The 21,064-nt window shown below is 45.6% G+C and overlaps 1 protein-coding gene across 2 annotated transcripts in view; it reads right to left on the bottom strand.

Moving 5' to 3' along the window:
• Window positions 1-5,140: 5,140 nt before the first annotated feature.
• LOC111146124 (tyrosine 3-monooxygenase/tryptophan 5-monooxygenase activation protein gamma) overlaps window positions 5,141-21,064 on the bottom strand; it is a 31,126-nt gene continuing 15,202 nt past the window's right edge. The window contains exons 2-3 of one of the 2 annotated variants that reach the window (XM_022501524.1): window positions 7,902-8,567; window positions 5,141-6,949 (exon numbers count right to left, since the gene is read on the bottom strand). In XM_022501524.1, the coding sequence (XP_022357232.1) occupies window positions 7,911-8,567 (657 nt within the window). In that variant the 3' untranslated portion in view covers window positions 5,141-6,949; window positions 7,902-7,910. Of the gene's footprint in view, window positions 8,568-21,064 lie in introns of both variants that reach the window. The other variant, XM_022501523.1, reaches the window with a different exon arrangement.

A 21,064-nucleotide genomic window follows, 5' to 3' on the forward strand; every position in this document is an offset into this window, starting at 1 on the left:
GAAACCTTAAGTCCTACCTAATACACTGGGGGGACCAATTATTACTGCCCCTTTCGCTCAGAAGACGGATGCGGCAGCTGTTTGATTTTGGACAGAACCTGGGGAGATTACGTGGAAAGGGACTCGCCCCAAGATGTGTGCAATCATCCATAAGCTGCTCATCCTTTACACCGGTTACCTAGCCATTATTCCCGAAGTCTGTCTTGTCTCTGTTTCTAAGCCAGTCTCCTCATTTACGGCAAGAGAACAGGTTTCACTCCTAGTCTGCCCACTACGCAATCCTCTGCAACCTAGAATTCATCCTCAGGGGCCCACAATGCTCCCCAAAAGATACGTTTTTAAAACTGAGGTTTGGGGGACGCCTGGGTGGCTCAGTTGGTTAAGCAGCTGCCTTCGGCTCAGGTCATGATCCCAGCGTCCTGGGATCGAGTCCCACATCGGGCTCCCTGCTGAGCAAGGAGCCCAATCTTCTCTCTGCCTCTGCCTGCCCTTCTGTCTGCCTGTGCTCGCTCTCTCTCCCTCTCTCTCTCTGACAAATAAATAAATAAAATCTTAAAAAAAAAAAAAATCTCAACATTTAAAAAAAAAAAAAAACTGAGGTTTGGGGCTCCTGGGTGGCTCGGTTCTTAAGCCTCTGCCATCGGCTCAGATCATGATCCCAGGGTCCTAGGATCTCCCGCTCTCCCTGCTTGTGTTCCCTCTCACTGTGTCTCCTTCTCTCAAATAAGTAAAATCTTAAAACAAACAAAACTGAGCAAGTTCCTAATGGAGAAGGCAAAAACATCTGTAAACCATAATGACATTATACCTCCATATCTGGGGAGGCAAGGACTTTCAGAAGGCTTTGATAACAAACCCAACAGAACCCAAAATGAATTTTCCATCAGGATTTAAGGAACCCACCAGCCATCGAAACCCCATTCCTAAATTCTAGCTTCAGGCTAAGTGAAAAAGACGGGTTTGGTTACCCTTTTGGTCCCTAAGAGTAAGTAGGGGAAACGTGTGTCACTGTGGGAAGAAGAAGTTAACACCAAGATTGTGTTAAAACAAGTCGAGGGGCGCCTGGGTGGCTCAGCGGGTTAAGCCTCTGCCTTCGGCTCGGGTCACGATCCCGGGGTCCTGGGATCGAGCCCCACATCGGGCTCTCTGCTCAGCAGGGAATCTGCTTCCCCCTCTCTCTGCCTGCCTCTCTGCCTGCTTGTGATCTCTCTCTCTCTGTCAAATAAATAAATAAATCTTTAAAAAATTGTTTTTAAAATCAAGTGATGACAGGGCACCTAACACTTTATCCGTGGGGGTGGGGGGGCAGGAGAGGGTTGTAAGGAGGCAAAACATCCTAGCTGAGAAGACTCAGAAAACATCTGGTTCCCATGGGTGGCAGGCACTCCCTCTAGCCTGTCCTTCAGCTTAGTCCTCATGGGCTCATGTAACAGGCCCTGGTGCTGACTACTCCTTAAGATCACCTGATTCCCGGTACACACCAGCAGACTCCCATTCAGTTCAAACTCAATTCCACATACACCACTGAAAAGACTGGATGGAGGGGCAGAGTGAAAGTCTCACCCAAGACAAAACAAAGATGGGAACCAATTAAGTAACACAGGAGGAAACAACTGGAAAACCCAGAATGTGGAGCATTCTCTAAGACCACCTCTTGCAGGGGTGCCTGGGTGGCTCAGTGGGTTAAAGCCTCTGCCTTCGGCTCAGGTCATGATCCCAGGGTCCTGGGATCAAGCCCCACATCGGGCTCTCTGCTCTGCAGGGAGACTTCCTCCTCCTCTCTGTCTCTCTGCCCGCCTCTCTGCCTACTTGTGATCTCTGTCAAATAAATAAAATCTTAAAAAAAAAAAAAAAAGACCACCTCTTGCAGCTGTTGGTAGAGCGGGCACTCCTGATCCCGGAGTTGTAAATTCAAGCCCCACATTGGGTGTAGAGATTACCTAAAAATAAACTCTTAAAAAAAAAAAAAAAAGCCACATCTTACAGATGCCTGCTTTCTTGAAAAAGTCATTATTTGGTTATCACTGAATCATTCTTTTCAGCTTTTCTGTTTGAAGTTTCTCAAAATAGAATGTTGGGGGTGAAATGCCCCCCCCACCACCTTGCTATGCTTTAAACAGGGTTAAATCTAATTCAAGAAGTACTTTCCTAGGATCACCAAATTTCAATTACGCATGTTTAGACTCACAAGGCAAAACCTTTTATGGACCAAAGGTCACTTATTGCTCAAAAGCAGCAGAAATCCATCTCAAAGCCAGTCGAGTCTACTCTCCCCAACTGAGCCAGATAAAGAACAGAGAAGAGTTGTTACCTCTGAGAAGGGGAAGTGGGAGGCTGGAAAACAGGTATGGGAGAATGAATTACCGAAAAACCAGGGGTCGCCACTCTACTGGCCAGATGGCAAACACTTCCAAGTTCCGTGGGGGAACAAACGGTCCCTTTGCACTTTCTTTCCCTTTACAACCCTTTCAAAGTGTGGAAAACATTCTTAGCTTGAAGGCAGTACAAAAACCTGTTTTCGAACGCACTTCCGTATTTCCCATGTGTCTGCACTACCTACTGAAATATAAACCAAAAAAATCCTTTCATGGTCCCCAAATTCCTGACTTTCCTCTGCCCCAGGGGGATCAACTGAATGCCATCTTAGAGCAGTACTTCTATTGGGAAATCTTAACCCATTGGTCTTGCCACATGTGGAGAAAGCATGAACATGAGATACCAAAAAAGCTGAGCTGGTACTAACGACTCTCAGCCCACCCCCTACCAACCACGGGTATCTGGTTAATTAGAGCTTGTGGCCATTCGGATTCAACCATTTCTCCTGATCCGTATCAGAACTGGAAAATTCAAACCGGCAGGCTACTTGGCAAGCTGGTGGACCACATTTCAATGTTCTGATGAGGCTGGGTTACCACTTAATATCACTCCTAGAACCAGAGAAGCGTTACCCAGCTAGTTTTCAGCAGGTTTTTCCTCCAAGCTTGCTTTGACAACTGTACGCCCCAGAGGCGGTAGCTGCCATTCTTAGCTACTTAGATCAGCCCGTGGGAGTCAACAGGCAGTCTCAGCTGACCAGCAGAGAGGCTAATGCATGTGGTAATTACACATAAATAGAGTGGAGGGAAACTACTGGCATCAAACAGCAACTGATTTGCTACACTGAAAGCCCCCCGCCACTGAACCTCAGCAGACAGCCCTTCCACCCCACCCTCTCGTTCTTGGAATGGGGAATTCTGCTCCTTTATTCTGCTCTCCTCCCCCGTCACCCGCTGTTTAACTGCTTTCCGCTACCAGTTAGCTTTATGTTCTGGAGTACGCTGAGGAGACCCACAATCACCGGTGCCTAACATGGGGCACTGTGCAGTTTCTGAATTAGAACTTTAACTCTTTGGGGCCACCCATGTCCGACTACTTATCCTTGTGATGTCAGATTTTTTTTTTTCTTTCCAAATAGTTCAGCTCAAAAAACGTTGTAAAGGATGGAGTGCAACTGCGGGTACACCAAGTCCGGCTGACCTCTAGCAAGAGATCAGTAGTACTGTAAAACAATGCTCCTCTTTCCTTTTTGGGGGAGGGGCAGAGGGAGGGAGAGTTGTAAGCAGGCTCCATGCTCACCGTGGAGCCCAATGCGGGCTCACAGCCCTGAGCCAAAATCCAGAATTGGGACGTTTAACATACTGAGCCACCCAGGCACCCCAAAACTGTTACTTATCGCAACATGTAATGGGTTTCTACTATTTTTAAACAAATGAGTATTTTTAATTTCTGGTTTTTGATACACCCCCCCCATAGGCAAAAGCTCTTAAGAATTTGTAAAGGGGTCCTATAAAGTTTAAGAACCACTGCATGAAGGGGAACTATTCCAACTGGATAGAAATGCACCAATGGAGCATTTTGTCCTAAGACAAATTTAAGTGTACATGGAAGTACTCTGGGCAATTTCTGATCTGTCAAATTCCAGACACTCAAATAACAGAAGATAAGGTGGAAACAAGAGTGTTAACAGCAGCGAACTTCCAGGAGCCACCCTTCTTCCTGCCGAGCTTTGCTGAGCCAGTGATGGGACTGCTCTGGTGTTGCCCGCCTGTGTACTGTCCCATTGGTAAGATGTCGTCTGATCATCTCTCTACCCTCAGTAACTCCCACACTGAATGAGCTGCCACCGCGTGCTGAATGGTGACTGCCGCTCATCGGCTGAGCAGAAGCAGCCTGGTGTTTGTAGGCAAGGCTCAGGAGGGCCCCAGGACTAGGGCTCTGACGTCGTAAGAACTTAGGCACATCTGCCACTTCTCTATCCGCAGCTGTGCCTGTGGTGGCACTCAGGGTGGTTCTGAGTGACAAAGGAGCCACACAGGTGAATTCATCCAGTACACGGCAAAAACTTGGTTTGCACAAATCATTATTCCTTCAATGTGAATTCTGATTACCCCCAAAATTAAAAAGCCACCCTCTTTCAAATACCCCCACCCCTTTGCTGGAGCACACCCAAGCTGATGGAGGAAAGCCTTCGCCTTGGCATTTTTCCTCCCTATAGACAAATATCCCACCCCACAGTGATGGAGGCAGAACACTCCCACTCCCAGGGACGGGATTCATGCGGTGGGCGCATTCTGACAGCTGCCGCCAGCAACAGCAACGCTCCTGAGAGCTCAGGCCTCACCAACTGAGGCTGCCAACCACCTTGGAGGCACTAGACCTAAGACCATTTATTTATGAACATTTTCAATGCAGAGAACCACCTCAGCTAAGACTTAATGAGATCTCCAACAATATCAGGCGCCTCCCTGGGAGACCCAACCAGGCACGTGACCCAGTTTCCATTTAGACCCACACCCCAAAGCTCAGAAGTTTCAGAATTTGCCCAAGACCGAAAGGAGCCATAATTCAAACTCGGGTCTGTGCTTCTCACAAATCACACCCCCAGATAGGCCTTTAGAGATCTACCTGCACGTGCTCATTCTGCAGGAGAAACACCGGAGGCCCAAAAGGTGCAATGATTTTTCAAGGTCAGTAAACCCGGGTCTGACTCCCAGCTCTAGGTACTTCCCAAGATAGTGTTGTCCCTTGCCCCCAGTCCCATCAACCCTTGGAAAGCAAAGGGAAATTAAAGTCATTTAAATAAAACTAAGTGGCACTGACATCAGATCTGTAAGTTTATTTGCTCAATGTACGACAGCTACATAATGACTCACATTCATGGTATTCCATCACTGAGGAAAACTGCTAAGAATGGTCCGTGTGTGAAATAATTCCTTAGAGAAACACGGAGTTGAAAAATAATCACTGATTAGACCTTAAAAATAGTTCACTGCATAACATGACAAAAAGCACAAAGGCTCATTCAGAGAACATAGTCATTGTTCTCCTACACTGTAATAGTTATAATTTCACCATGACAAACACCAGACATTAAGATTAAGCTAACACTGGTGTTTCTTTTGCTCCCCCCCCCTTAAAAACAAAATATATAACTGCATGTCACTATAGCAACATCCAAAACAGATCAATTTGTTACGATCACTATTTGGTAGAGCAAACTGTACCCCCAAAGGAAAAATTAAATTAAAAAAACTTTAAAAAATTTGAAGACTTAATTTTTTTTTGTCATAGGAATACATAACACCTACAGTATAAGTTAATAAATTTCAAGCTACTGTATAGAAATACAACACTAGCATGCACAATATTGTATCAATAGAGTAATGGAGGAGTAATCATTTCACTGGAGAGACAGTATCAGAGGCAAGTGCATTTCTTTAAAAATAAAGAAAAGAAAAGAAACCATTCAAGCTGCTTAAATATCAAGTCTCCCGTTCCCTCTTCATTTTTAGCCCTCAGGTAGAACTGTTATCTTGCATTATTCTAAAAAGCAGCCAGAGCCAAAGCTGAAATTTGAAAGAAAAAATAGGTTTTGTAATTCCAGTAAATCATTTCCAAAGGCTACAAGGAAGGACAAAACACTGCTCACTGGACATGAAGATAAGTTAAGGAAAGCCCCACCTACCCCTCCCCCCCAGCCCCCCATCATTTCCCATCCATGGCATTGACTTTAGGGCCCCGGTGACGGCACAAAAGCTGTACAACTCTCTTCTAGTTCCGCTAGGGTTCAGTTAATTGGGACTTTTGCTCTAGCGTATGGAGGGAACCTTCTAAGGAAAGTCACGCTGTGTAAACTGTGCCATGCTACAGGGCATCACTGTTCTAGTCCTCACTGTCACCTGGATCCTGTCACACATACTCATTTCCCAACTGTAAGTCCAATTTTGGTAAACAGCAAAAAGCAACGGTCAGTGTTTCCTCAATTATTCCTCATACCTCTCCTTGACTAAACCGAAGCAACAAACAAAGCGAGTCTGGCGTTATTACCTCCATCTCGGGAGTTCACACCGTTTCTGGTCTTGTAAAGAAAGGCTGAACACACACTCGACAGGTCACGTTTTTCAGACAGATTTTTCCAAAATAAGAATGAAGGACCTAAGGCTAACTGAGAACAGATTTGTGGAAACAGCAATGTAGTTTCCTTCGATTCCGGAGCATGTGTCAACTGTACAAGAGAGAAAGGACTCTCCCGCTTCGATGCTTTCATTAAAAAGAAAAAAAAAATGTAGAAAAAGTCTTGGTCAAATAGGAGTGATTTATTATCTGATAATGCCTTTAGTTCATCTTCCTACAACAACTGCTTAGGGAAGGAGTGTTTTCGGGGAGGAAAAACGGACATGCTTACGAGGCTCCCGAAATTGGACAGAGTGCTTATGAATAGAAGAGCTCTTCTCTTCCTTTTGGGTTTTTCTACCAGTAAGCTTCTAGCACCTGAATTTCCACACACTGCACCACAACCTTCCTCAAGATGACTGCCCAGCTTCTCCAGCTCAACGGCATCTCCACCGTCCCGAAAGCCACCAGCAGAAGGTCCAGCGGGGAACACTCAAGAGTGATGGCAGCGTGATCCCTGAGGAAGGAGCGTGGCAGCTTAAAAATCAGGAGTTCTCTGAAAATATCAACACAATAAATGACATACAGACCTGAATTTTCTCTATTTTTGTGGTGTTTAACGATTCTATTAAAGTGATTCATCATTTTTGCGGTGGATTTAAGAGAAGAAGGGCACAAATCCCACAGCCACCTGCCAAGCACCTAATAACCAAAACCTAAAAGGAGCTGCGATTCCCCTCAGGCAAGCCTTGTGACCTGGGAGACAGCAAACAGCAAAACCCAACCCGGATAAGGCTGACTACGGATGTAAAGCCAAAGTAAACTAGCAAAGGAAAATACACAATCCATGGCTTGATGTTACGTACGGCTGTCATGTAGAAATACTGTAAACTGCAACTTAGTGTTAATACTGTCAGATAATCCGAGACTCAGGAAACTGGCCAGGCCTAAACCATAAGGATAAACACGCCTCATGTTCCAAGCCTGTCCGCTCGGGATTTACACTAGTCCATGGCTGGTCGAGTACACCCTCAAAAGAAACGCACACAGCTAAAGCAGATGAGACAAGAGTACCCAAAACGTAAGACAAGAGCGTATGTACATACAAATCCTTACTGGAACCACAGAACTCACTGAATGAGGGCCAATCCCGTTTCAGTTTTCTTTTCGTCTTAAAACCCTATTCTCTATCAATAAGTTAGATTAAAGACAGACAGCTCCGCCTGCATTCCATCTACAGAACAGTCCAGACGCCAGTGTGAGGCTGCTATTCCAATACAAGCACAGCTAGCCTGACTTTCCACTAGTGGTATTTTGGCAAAAATGTCAAAGAGGCGATCAAAGACAGGACAGGTCGTGGGCTTCTCCCTAGGAAGGTCATCCCTCCCTTTCCCTCCCCCACCCGACCCCCAGCTCATGGGAAAAAATAAAGACTGCAGTAGTAGCATCAGCGGGCGCTGCCAGTCCACCTGGGGGCCTTAATTGTTGCCTTCGCCGCCGTCGTCGTCTTGCTGATCGCTTGTCCAGAGCGTTAGGTTGTCGCGGAGGAGCTGCATGATGAGAGTGGAGTCCTTGTAGGAGTCCTCGTTGAGAGTGTCGAGCTCGGCGATGGCGTCATCAAAGGCGGTCTTGGCCAAGTGGCAGGCTTGCTCTGGGGCGTTCTGGATCTCATAGTAGAAAACGGAGTAGTTAAGAGCCAGGCCTAATCTAATGGGGTGAGTGGGCTGCATGTGCTCCTTGCTGATCTCATGGGCTTCGCTATAGGCCTTCTCAGAGGACTCCACGACGGTCGCCCTCTTCTCTCCAGTGGCGACTTCGGCCAGGTAGCGGTAATAGTCCCCTTTCATCTTCAGGTAAAACACTTTGCTCTCGTACTGGGTCTCACTGCAATTCTTGATCAGGTAGTTATCCAGCAGGCTCAGCACATCCTGACATACCGCCTCCAGCTCCTTCTCGATCTTCTCACGGTAAGCACGGACCATCTCTATCTTCTTCTCGTTGCCATCAGCGGATGTCTTCTGCTCAATGCTACTAATGACCCTCCAGGAAGAACGGCGTGCCCCGACTACATTCTTGTAGGCCACGGACAGGAGGTTTCTCTCTTCATTGGACAGTGGCTCATTCAGCTCTGTCACCTAGGGAAAGAGAGAATGAAGAGTAGTTATGGTCCAGATGATGTCCCTTGGGTTGATCTCATCTTTATACCACTGAACACTAACAGATTTGCCAGGTGACTAAAGTGATGGACAGGAAGAACGGCGAGACTGTGCAGCTGCGCAGAAGGGGGACAGAGGCAGAATGAACGACAAAGAAGGCAAACACTGCAGCCGCATCAGTGGTGCCTGAACCCCTGCTTCCTCCCTAGAAAAGGATACATACTTTTCACATAGCTGTTTCACTGAAGATTTATCAGGTTGAGCTCTCAGATGACAGACCAAATTTTGATCTAAATTGTATAAGGTTAGTAATTCTCTCCTAGAACGTTACACACATGCCAATCCTGGGGATTTTAAGCACAGATGGCTATTACGTACCTCAACACTTTTTTAGGCAATCAGACTGACACTTTCCTTCTAACCATGTCCTGTCTACTCAGTTCCATCCCTTTTCAGTGAGAATATTTTTTTTTAAAGATTTTTATTTATTTGACAGACAGAGATCACAAGTAGGCACAGAGGAAGGCAGAGAGAGAGGAGGAAGCAGGCTCCCTGCTGAGCAGAGAGCCCCATGTGGGGCTCGATCCCAGGACCCTGGGATCATGACCTGAGCCGAAGGCAGCGGTTTAACCCACTGAGCCACCCAGGCGCCCCTCAGTGAGAATATTCTGAAGTCAAGTTCAAGTTGCCTTTTGGGAAACGAGGTGGCCTTTCTGCTCTTGGGTTAAGACGATATAAACTACACATCTCAGGAAGGGAAGTCACATGGGGGCACGGGACTGAGTCTGAACACAGAAATGGCAGCAAACATGAGGACACACTTGTCGCACAATGAATGCTATGAGCAATACAAAAGAGAGGAGAGGCAAGCAAGGTACTTCTAAGCTGGAGTGGCCAAGAGAAATTAATGCTTCTTTCAATATGGGCATTTCTAAGTTCCGATCTTTATCACCCCAACAAGTAATCACCCAGAGGAAACTAAAGCAACGACACACCAATGCTCTGCATTTTTACGACTTCCAAACAACTGCCTGTAACAAAAAAAATTAAACTGAGTCAATCACACCGCATTCCCTTATGTCCCCTCATGCCTGTCATATCAGAGCCATATACCACTGTCTACCACGTAAAACAGAAACTTTTTACAAGGAGGACAGAGCTCTCGTTTTTTATTCCTCATCGGAGAAGAGATTTTTATTTGTCTGGCGTTGTGTCTAAACTGGGGTACTACATCAGTGGCTAAGCCACAACACCAAGAATCCCAGGTCATTCGCTATTTCAGAAAGACTAGATACTTCTCTTGCCCGTCCTCTCCTACCTGTGGATCCAGTCATAACATTGTTAAGTGCAACAAAAACGTCATACTTCTGCCCTTTGTTCTTCTCCTCCGGCCCCGGGAGACTTATACAAGTGTCAAGAACCAAGTTAATAGTTAATATTCACGTCCTCTATAATTCTTCCCCATCTCTCCTTCCACACTGTTAAGACTGGCCACTCTCTTGAACCCTCACTGACCCAGGTGTGCACCAACCACAGCATCTACATTATATTTGTATTAATTACAGGTGTTGGAGCGGGGGCAGGCGGGGAGCAGAATCCAAAGCGAAATGCCAAAATTATTTTGGGGGCATTGGGATACCAACAGACTTTTTTCTACGTGTGAATCATTCACATTCAGTATGTATGGCACTTTCATAAACCGAGAGGTGGGGAAGGTTATGCTTAGTGCAACTGGTTGTGTAAATTAAATATTATCTCTCAAGAGATAATTAAATCAGAACACAAACCACATCATACTTACTAGTTTACTGCAAGCAATTCATTTTTTTTAAAGATTTTATTTATTTATTTGGCAGAGAGAGAGAGAGAGAGATCACAAGTAGTTGGAGAGGCAGGCAGAGAGGAGGAAGCAGCCACCCAGACGCCCCAGCAATTCATTCTTTGAAAGAATTAATCAAGCTTTGCTAATTCCCAAAATATCTAGCAAATGATATATACTCAAATATTTTTTTTTAAAGATTTTATTTATTTATTTGACAGACAGAGATCACAAGTAGGCAGAGAGGCAGGCAGAGAGAGAAGAGGAAGCAGGCTCCCCGCTGAGCAGAGAGCCCGATGCGGGGCTCGATCCCAGGACCCTGGGATCATGACCCGAGCTGAAGGCAGAGGCTTTAACCCACTGAGCCACCCAGGCGCCCCTACTCAAATATTTTTTTAAGAGATTTTATTTTTTTGAGAGAGAGAACAAAAGTTCACACAAGTGGGGGGAGGGGCAGAGGGCGAAGCAGCCGTCACACTGAGCAGGGAGCCCGACATGGGGCTCAATTCCAGGACCCTGGGATAACGACCTGAGCCAAAGGCAGACACTTAAACCACTGAGCCACCCAGGCGCCCTATACTCAAAATATTTCTTATACTGGGGCATCTGGGTGGTTCAGTGGGTTAAAGCCTCTGCCTTTGGCTCCAGTCATGATCCCAGGGTCCTGGGATTGAGCCCCACTTCGGGCTCCCGGCTCAGCAGGGGAGCCTGCTCCCCCCCACCCACCCCACGCCTGCCTGCCTACTTGTGATCTCTGTCAAATAAATAAATAAAATCTTTAAAAAATATCTATTTCTTATACCGATTAGCAGCTTCTCTTATGTTACCCTTTTACTATGCATTTTTGATTCTCCCATTATACTAAAGAACAAGACCTCTACCAGACATGGCTCTCTTGGGACAGTAGAGTTGGGAAGACAGGGTTTCTGTACTACTGGACTTGAGAGCAGAAGGAAACCAGGACAGAGGTGCTTTCTGTTCTATGACCCCCCCAACCCCACTCCCCTGTGGAGACACCACTTCTCTGGAATAAAGCAGCTCATATCATCTTACATTCAATTCTTTTTTTTTCCTCCCACATCCAATTCTTTACATATTCTAGGCTTTGGAGACCCTCTGCTCAACCCACAGATCATTCTTTTTTTTTTTTTTTTAAGATTTTTATTTATTTATTTGACAGAGATCTCAAGTAGGCAGAGAGGCAGGCATAGAGAGGGGGGGAAGCAGGCTCCCCGCTGAGCAGAGAGCCCGATGCGGGGCTCGATCCCAGGACCCTGAGATCATGACCTGAGCCGAAGGCAGAGGCTTAACCCACTGAGCCACCCAGGCGCCCCCACAGATCACTCTGTCACTCCTGCTGATTTCTGATGTGTATTCAGCTAACCCGGAAGACCCGTTTTCCCAGTCCCACCAATCCCACCGTATTAAGTGACCTTGAGGGCAAACATTTCATCTCTAGGCCTCTAGGCCTCGATTTTCCTCTCTGTTAAACTTAGATTTCTGCCTTTTCCATAAAGTTAGTGTAAGAGTGCATTAGATAAACGATAAAGTGCTCTTGACCTAGTAAAGTGACAGAGACGTGAGCAATTACTTTTGAGAATACCTTGGATAATTTTCCATCTTAATTCTCAGCCTAAGAAGCCTCTGAATTTCTTACATAACCATCTGCCAGCTTATATCCCTGTATCAAGTATCTCGTCTCCGTTTCATCCTGTTTTCTAAGTTGAAATTTCCTTAGCTCGCATCACTTCCTTTCCATAAACTTTAGTGTCCTATAGCCTGAAAACACTCCCCTAACTGGCTTTCAAACAAACTGAGGCCTTCGTAAGCCTCAGGCACATACCACAGGACTCAGGCCTATACTCACTGAATACCAAAGGCCTGCAGCCACTAGTGCAACCCGATCACGGTCTCCAATGTGAAGAGAAGCCAGAGTGCCTAAGGCCACTGAGTTCTAGCCTTTCCCCTAAATCATGCTGTCCTTATTTCCAGAGCCAGCAACTATTTAAAGCTCACATGACCTCACCAGTACCCTATACTGCTGGGTCTCCTCCTGCTGCAAATGAAGTTATGGCTGCAGAGCCCAAAGGCAGCACTGTGTGCTTCTGTAAAGTCTGCACAGCTGCCGAGACCAAGAGAAACGTGGAGATTAGGAAGTGGCAGTGTCGCCTTTAGATCCAGTAAACTCAACCACATTTGGAACACACCCAGATGTTCTCTGTCACTGAAAAACTAAGTTAGAGGGAAAAACCTTTAACTCTTAAAGTCTGCTCAAAGTTTCTCTAAAAACCTTAAATATGAATTTCAAAAAAATCCTTAAGATCTAAAGAACCTGTGTGACAATGAATCTGTGATTTTTACACTGAAATAGAGATCCTGGGCACCTGGGTGGTTCAATGGGTTGAAGCCTCTGCCTTTGGCTCAGGTCATGATCTCAGGGTCCTAGGATCGAGATCTGTGCCGGGCTCTCTGCTCAGCGGGGAACCTGATTCCCCCTCTCTTGTCTCTGCCTGCCTCTCTGCCTACTTGTGATCTCTGTCAAATAAATACATAAATAAAATCTTAAAAAAAAAAAAAGAAAGAAAGAGAGATCCCAACCACACTAGTTTTAAAAGTTAAAAGATGGGGTGTCTGTGAGGTTTAGGTCATGATCTCCCCAAGTGCTGAGATGGAACCCCGTATCAGGCTTGCAGCTCCATGGGGAATCTGCCTCTCCGCTTCCCCTGCTTGTGCTCTTCTCTTTCAAATGAATAAAATTTTTAAATATAGTCAAAAAATAACTTTTTAAAAGGAAAAAAATTATGTTCAGTGTCCAAGAAAAGGCTTAACCAAGACAGAATGAGAATTCAATGTGGGAAGATGAGAGATACGTATCATCTGGGAAGGGAGGTAATTATTTTTCCAAATAGTCACTGAATTATTTCTAAGAATGCAACACTTGTAAATATGTTCCCTAAAATACACTGTCACCGCTGTTGTAAAATGTAGAAAGTCTGTATCCTCTGGCATGTCACATGTTCCGCTTAAAAACAAAATTAAGTTTTCTCTCTTCTCAAGGACTAGGATACTACCCCACGTTCAGATTTCTTTTAGTGAGTTAAAGATAAACAGAGGAGTAAAAAGACCCCAAAAGTCTGTTATTCTCAGACAGAGTCAGACAGTTTATGATCTGGAACTCCCCAAATCCCCCGCCAAGGAATCAGATACTAATTAGCACCAACTGTTCTCCCCTAATAGTTGATGCAGAGACTTCAACGGAAGATTAGCAACCCCCTGAGAAACTTGGAAAGCTGTTCAGATGACTTTCTGACCCCAACATTTAGAGCACCCAGTCTTCTACGATTTCCTCAACTTATCAAGAACCTTAAATGGTAGGAAATGCAACTTCATTATGTTTAATCTTCTTAAATAAGAAAAAGCTAGCATCGGGCTTAGTTTATTTAAAATCTATTTCTACCTTGCAAAAGTTTTTGTAGAGGGGCACCTGGGTGGCTCAGTGGGTTAAAGCCTCTCTGCCTTGCAGCTCAGGTCATGGTCTCAGGGTCCTGGGATCGAGCCCCGCGTCGGGCTCTCTGCTCACTGGGGAGCCTGCTTCCTCCTCTCTCTCTCTGACTGCCTCTCTGCCTACTTGTGATCTCTGTCAAATAAATAAATAAAATCTTTAAAAATATATATATAAAAATAAGAGTTAGAGTGGTGAACATAAGACACACTGATTTAAGAAAGCTGAAAGTCTCTATAAACAATTGGGTTCACATCCAAAAAATAAGATAGGGGGCGCCTGGTGGCTCAGTTGGTTAAGTGGCTGCCTTCAGCTCAGGTCATGATCCCAGGGGTCCTGGAATAGAGCCCTACGTCGGGCTCCCTGCTTAACGGAGAGCCTGCTTCTTCCTCTTCCTCTGCCTACTTCTGCTCTCTCTGTCAAATAAATAAATTAAAATATTTAATAAAAAAATAAGATAAAAGGGATTTTTAGGGTGGTGAAACTATTTCGTTTGACACTCTAATGGTGGATACATGTCATTACACACTTGTCAAAATCCACAGAATGTATACCCCAAGTGAACCCTAAAGTAAAAACCACGGACGGCTGATAATGATGTGTAGGTCTCAGGCCACTGACTGTAACAACCACCGAGATGCTCATAGCGGGCGATCCTGTGCATGGGGGAGGAGGCCTGTGGGCAGAGTGTACGGGAACTCTGTGCTTTCCATTCAATTTCACTGTGAACCTAAAACTACTCTTAAAAAAAAAAAAAGTCTCTTAAAGAAAAGATGAAAAAACGGGGGGGCTGGCAGACACTAGGTATAACATTTGGCCCCATCTTGCATTTTCTTGTGCCCCTAAGGTTTGGAGTACTAATCACCCATAAGTGCTAAGAGGACATGAAAAAGATAAATGCAATGATTGCTGTATACAAACAAAAACAGAGAAAATAAGATGACAAGGCGCAGGACAGGCACCAGCGTCCATGTAATGGACACAAGTACCTATACACTGTGCAGAGGACTAAACCACTGGAAATAAATGTGTCACTGTTGTGTCGGAATATACAGTTAATCATGTATTCTAGAAAGGACTACTAAGTAACTACAGAAATTTTCAATCATCTGAAGCTATGTCTTGCCTGAGTAAAATACCTTAAACTTGAATGATGGTCTGTGCAGAAGAATTAGCACAACAGGCTGGAGAACGCTAACTTTAGAAAGGTCTGCTTGCAAAGCTGACCCTTGGCTGGCATCTGGAAACTTGAATTTTGGAAGGCTTCCCGCCATTCCCAGATAAGAATGGCTCCCTGCCCCTCAACTGTTTGCGTAAACAATGTGGTTTATGGTAAACACCTGTTTTCCTTCTAGCAGTCTTAATACTGGGATGTGCTGGGCAGACAGTACCTCTGTGACCAGCCCCAGCAAAACCCTCGGGCACTAAATCTCTTATGACGCTCCCTGGCAGGCACCATTTCACACACACAGCCGCCTGCACCTGGTTTACTCCCGTCTTTTTTCCTTTGCTGGTTTAGCTCTGTATCCTTTCAGTGTAATAAATCACAGCCCTAAGTACAACCACACGCTGAGTCCTAGCACATCATCGACGGTGGCGGTAGTCTTGAGGACACCCGAAACATTCATTCTCAAAAAGTTGATATAATGTGTGCCGTAAGGTCCGATGACAAGGAAAATTACAGAACAGCCACTCCGGGGATAACTCATCAGGCATCTGTTGAGAATCTAGTACGGGTCATACATATACCACCACTTTCTGAGGACAGAAAACGTAGTGAGATAGCCTCAAGGTGCTGCTCCTTGAGAAGGAAACACAAACTTACTCACTTTATTCTCAGGGTAGCACTCCGTCTGGCAAGTTTAGAGGAAATTTTAATTAGAAAATGACACCATTAGGGGTACCCGGTGGCTCAATTGGTTAAGCATCTGCTTCAGCTCAGGCCATGGTCCCAGGGTCCTAGAAACGAGGCCCACCATGGGGCTTCCTGCTCCGCAGGGAGAATGCTTCTCCCTCTCTCCCTGCTTGTGCTCTCTCTCAATCTCTCTACCTTTTTTTTTAAAAGATTTTATTTATTCATTTGCCAAAGAGAGCGAGTACAAGCAGGAGGAGCAGCAGGCAGAGTGAGAGGGAGAAGCAGGCTCCCTGCCAGAGAGCCCGATGCAGAACTCAATCCCAGGACCCTGGGATCACGACCAAGCTGAAGACAACCTCTTAATGAACTGAGCCAACCAGGCATCCCCCAAATAAATAACATCTTTAAAAAAAGGAAGGACAACATTAGATCCTGGGGTCCTGGGATAGAGCCCCATGTTGGGCTCCCTGTTCAGTGGGGAGTCTGCTTCTGCCCCCCAGCCCCTCTCCCCACTTCCCAGCTTGTGCTCGCCACTCTCTCATGCTCACTCGCTCTGTCAAATAAGTAAAATATTAAAAAAAAAAAAAAAAAAAAAAAGCCACCACCACCACCACCCGCCAGCAGCAACCACCCTAGATAAAAACTATGCAGAAGGGAAACATTTCAGGAAGAAGAGCATCCTAGGAGTCCTGTAACTTCATATTCAACAGGGCCAAGTTCAAGGTCTCACAGATGACAGATGAGCTGGACAAACACTCAGGCTCTCTGAACAGCCACAAAGTCCACAAGTTCTCTACGAGGTGGACATCACACTTACTCACCAGTGGGATTCAGACAAACGAAAGGCAATTTCCCCCCAATCACACCACAAACGCACTGCAGAGATGGGACACAAACACTGGCCCTCCAGCTTCTAAGCCTGCGTTCTTTCTCCCATCCTGTGTCTCTGACAGTATAAACGTGACCAACACACCAGAGAAAGGGCTAACTTCTCTAATACACAGGCCTCCAAAAAGAATTTTGGACCAACTGGTAATAGGAAAAGGAGTAAAAGGAATAGGCAGTTAAAGAACAGGGAAACACAGATGGAGCACCCAGTCTCATCCACTCTGAATGCTCATTCGTCTCCCATCAGACTGGCAATGACTCCCTGTGAAGGTGATACTGTGCACCAACAGCACTCTCATCCATGGTGCAAAACTGTAACTGGTACAACCTTTATGTAGGGCAATCTGGAAAGGACTAACAAAATTACACATATTCAACAACTTCTGACTCTGCAATCCCCACCCTTCCCCCGTTTTTTAAAGGAAGCTCTAAACTCAACATGGGGCTTGAACTCACAACCCTAAGATCAAGAGTCATATGCTGCTCAGACTGAGCCAGCCAGGCACCCCTTTGCAATTCCCTTTCTAGAAACTGATTAACAATATTACTGCTAACAGCTAAAGCCTAGAACCACCTAAATGGTCTTCAATAAGAAACTCGCTGGCGGGGGGCCTGGGTGGTTCAGTGGGTTAAGCCTCTGCCTTCAGCTCAGGTCATGATCTCAGGGTCCTGGGATCGAGCCCCATTTCAGGCTCTCTGCTCAGCGGGGAGCCTGCTTCTCTCTCTCTCTCTCTCCCCCTGCTTGTGATCTCTGTTAAATAAATAAATAAAATCCTAAAAAAAGAAAGAAAGAAAGAAAGAGAAACTCATTAGGGGGGCCTGGGTGGTTAAGCATCTGCCTTCAGCTCAGGTCCTGGCAATGAGCCCCACACTGGGCTCCCGGCTGAGCTTCTCCCTCTCCTGCTCCCCCTGCTTGTGCTCTCTCTCTGTCAAATAAATAAATAAAATCTTTTATATTAAAAAAAGAAACTAAGATTATGCCACATCCATACGAATTCTTAGATAGCCATTCAAAAAGTATCTGTGTCTTCTCAGTATTTCTAGAAAGGTCTGAAAACAGAGTGGCTGGGAAGCAGTCAAGATCGAGAAGACTGATTTTTGACCTGTTACAGTACCAATTCAAACAAACCCACTCCATAATTCACCCTGATAATTTTATCCACAATTAAAAGTTTAAAACCAATTTTGAGAACCAAGTAAAAAAGAAAAGCCCAAAGGCAGTACTTTTTTTTTTTGAAAGATTCTATTTATTTGACAGAAAGAGAGATCACAAGTAGGCATAGAGACAGGCAGAGAGTGAGAGAGAAGCAGGCTCCCTGCTGAGCAGAGAGCCCAATGCGGGGCTTGATCCCAGGATCCTGGGATCATGACGGGAGCCGAAGGCAGAGGCGCCACCCACTGAGGCACCCAGGTGCCCCCAAAAGCAGTAATTTTATATAAACAAGTTTACTGATGTAAATAATTAACTCAAACCCACATCTGTTGAGAATGAGCATGTGCTCACTACCCCACCCCAAGAATATCTTTTTTCACTTATTTTTGTTGTATAAAAATCTTTCACAGTATCTTTATACAGATCAGGGCCAGGATATAGAATATATACTAAAGATTCCAGTCCTGTTTTATTAAACCAATTACTAATTCATATATCTTCTCAGTTGATTCCCTTCATACATAATCTTATGGTTCCCAAGCATCACTCTCTTTCCTGTAGTTATACTCCCCATACCTATAATTACATGTCACGCACACACATGGGCAATGTTACTAATGTTGATCACAGGCACCTTTGTTTTGTTTTGAATTTAACGGAATACTTCCAGCGTTTCTTTCTTAAATACTGACTCTGGGTTGAAAAGACTTCTCCTAGGGGTGCCTGGGTGGCTCCATGGGTTGGGCCTCTGCCTTCGGCTCAGGTCATGATCTTGGGGTCCTGGGATCAAGCCCCTGCATCAGGCTCTCTGCTCAGCGGGGAGCCTGCTTCTCCCTCTCTGCCTACTTGTGATCTCTGCCTGTCAAATAAATAAATAAAATCTTTAAAAAAAAAAAAAAAATGACTTCTCTAGGGGTGCCTGGATGGCTCAGTCAGTTGAGCATTCGCCTTTGGCTTGGATTCGTGACCCGGGGTCCTGGTGATCCAGCCCTGAGTTGGGCTCCCTGCTCAGCAGGAAGCCTGCTTCTCCTTCTCCCCCCTGCCTGTGTGTGCATGCTCTCTCTCGCTCTCTCTCTAATAAAGAAAAGTCTTTTAAAAAATAAAAGCTTGGGCACCTGGGTGGCTCAGTTGGTTAAGCGACTGCCTTCAGCTCAGGTCATCATCCCGGAGTCCCAGGATGGAGTCCTGCATCAGGCTCCCTGCTCAGCAGGGAGTCTGCTTCTCCCTTTGACCCTTCCCCCTCTCATATTCTCTCTCTCAAATAAATACAATCTCTCTCTCTCTCTCTCTCTCTATATATATATAAAATAACAGCTTTCTCTATCATGCTAAGAAAGAATCCATCCATTCCATATTTTTCTAAGCCACGTTTGTCACATCAGAAACGGGTCCTTTACCAAATTTTAATTCCTCTTTTGACCTTCCAAATAACCCTTTATGATCTAGAATTGTTATTCCCATTTTAAAGTTAAGAAAGTTAAGGCTCGGAGCCAAAGGGTGGAACCCAAATCTAATGGCTCAAAATCCTCTATGCCTTCCATTACAGAACTAGTTCTCAACCAAGGAGAGGAAGCTTTTTATAAAATATCCCCCGGGCCGCCTGGGGAGCTCAGTTGCTTAAAGCGTCCAATTTTTTTTTTTTTTTTTAAGATTTTATTTATTTGGCAGACAGAGATCACAAGCAGGCAGAGAGGCGGGAGGGGGCGGAGGAGCAGGCTCCCTGTTGAGCAAAGAGCCAGATGTGGGGCTCGATCCCAGGACCCTGAGATCATGACCTGAGCCAAAGGCAGAAGCTTAACCCACTGAGCCACCCAGGCGCCCCGCATCCAACTCTTGATTTCAGCTGTGGTCATGATCTCTTCCTGGTCACGGGACTGAGGCCCAAGCAGGGCTCGGCTCTCAGCACAGTGTCTGCTTGGGATTCTCTCTCTGCCTCCCCCAGCTTACACACATGTGCACATGTGTCTCTTTTTCTCCAAATACATGAATAAAAACTTTAAAAATAAATTAATTGTTGGGGCGCCTGGGTGGCTCAGTGGGTTAAAGCCTCTGCTTTCGGCTCGGGTCATGATCCCGGCGTCCTGGGATCGGGCCGCGCGTCGGGCTCTCTGCTCACCAGGGAGCCTGCTTCCTCCTCTCTCTCTCTCTGCCTGCCTCTCTGCCTACTTGTGATCTCTGTCTGTCAAATAAATGAATAAAATCTTTAAAAATAAATAAATAAATAAATAAATACATAAATACATAAGTAAATTGAAATAAATTAAATACTCCCTACACAGCCCTACGCCTTCAAGATTCAGTACCGTGTGGGGCGCCTGGGTGGCTCAGCGGGTTAAAGCCTCCGCCTTCAGCTCTCGTCATGATCCCAGGGTCCTGGGATCGAGCCCCACATCGGGCTCTCTGCTCTGCTTCCCTTCCTCTCTCTCTCTGCCTGCCTCCCTGCCTACTTGTGATCTCTCTCTCTCTCTCTCTCTCTCTCTGTCAAATAAATAAATAAATAATCTTAAAAAAAAAAAAAAGATTCAGTACCGTGTGCAATCCATGCTTATCTGTTTCTGCGAGGTAAGATGGCAGCACAGGGGCACCTGGGTGGCTCAGTCGGTTAAGTGCCCGCCTTCAGCTCCAGTCAGACGTGATCTTAGGATCCTGGGATGGAGCCCAGCGTGGGGCCCCCTGCTCAGTGGGGAAGACTCCCCACTTCTCCCTCTCCTTTCCACTTTTTCTTTCTCTCAAAAAAAAAAAAAAAAAAAAAAGCAGCACGGCAGCGCTGTGTTCCTCAAAATGGCGAGTTACCACATGACTCAGCAATTCCACCCCGAAGGTGAATATATACGGGAGAAATGAAAACACAACGTCCACACACAAACTTGTACACAACCGTTCTTAACAGCTTTAGTTAAAACAGCCAAAAGAGAAAACAATCTAAATGTCAACTGGTAAGCAGACTAAATTCAATGCAGTATTATCCAAACAATGGAGCATTACTCACGCACAAAAAGGAATGGAGCAGGACACAGGCTACGACATGGATGGCAGCGAAGAAATGTCCAGAGTATCTACAGAAACACACAACAGACTGGAGGCTGCTTAGGGCTGGGGGCTCTGAGGGTAGGGGGGTAAGCAGTGCCTCCCCGTGGGTACAGGGTTTCTTTCTGGGGAATGACGATATTTATTCTAGGATTCAGATATCGGCGCCAGTTAACACAATCCTGAAACGCTAAAAACCACTGAGCTGTATACTTTTAATGCGTGACCCGTA

This window comes from Enhydra lutris, unplaced genomic scaffold (genome assembly GCF_002288905.1).
Source record: "Enhydra lutris kenyoni isolate GAN:26980312 unplaced genomic scaffold, ASM228890v2 scaffoldscaffold13, whole genome shotgun sequence".
Classification (NCBI taxonomy): Eukaryota; Metazoa; Chordata; class Mammalia; order Carnivora; family Mustelidae; genus Enhydra; species Enhydra lutris.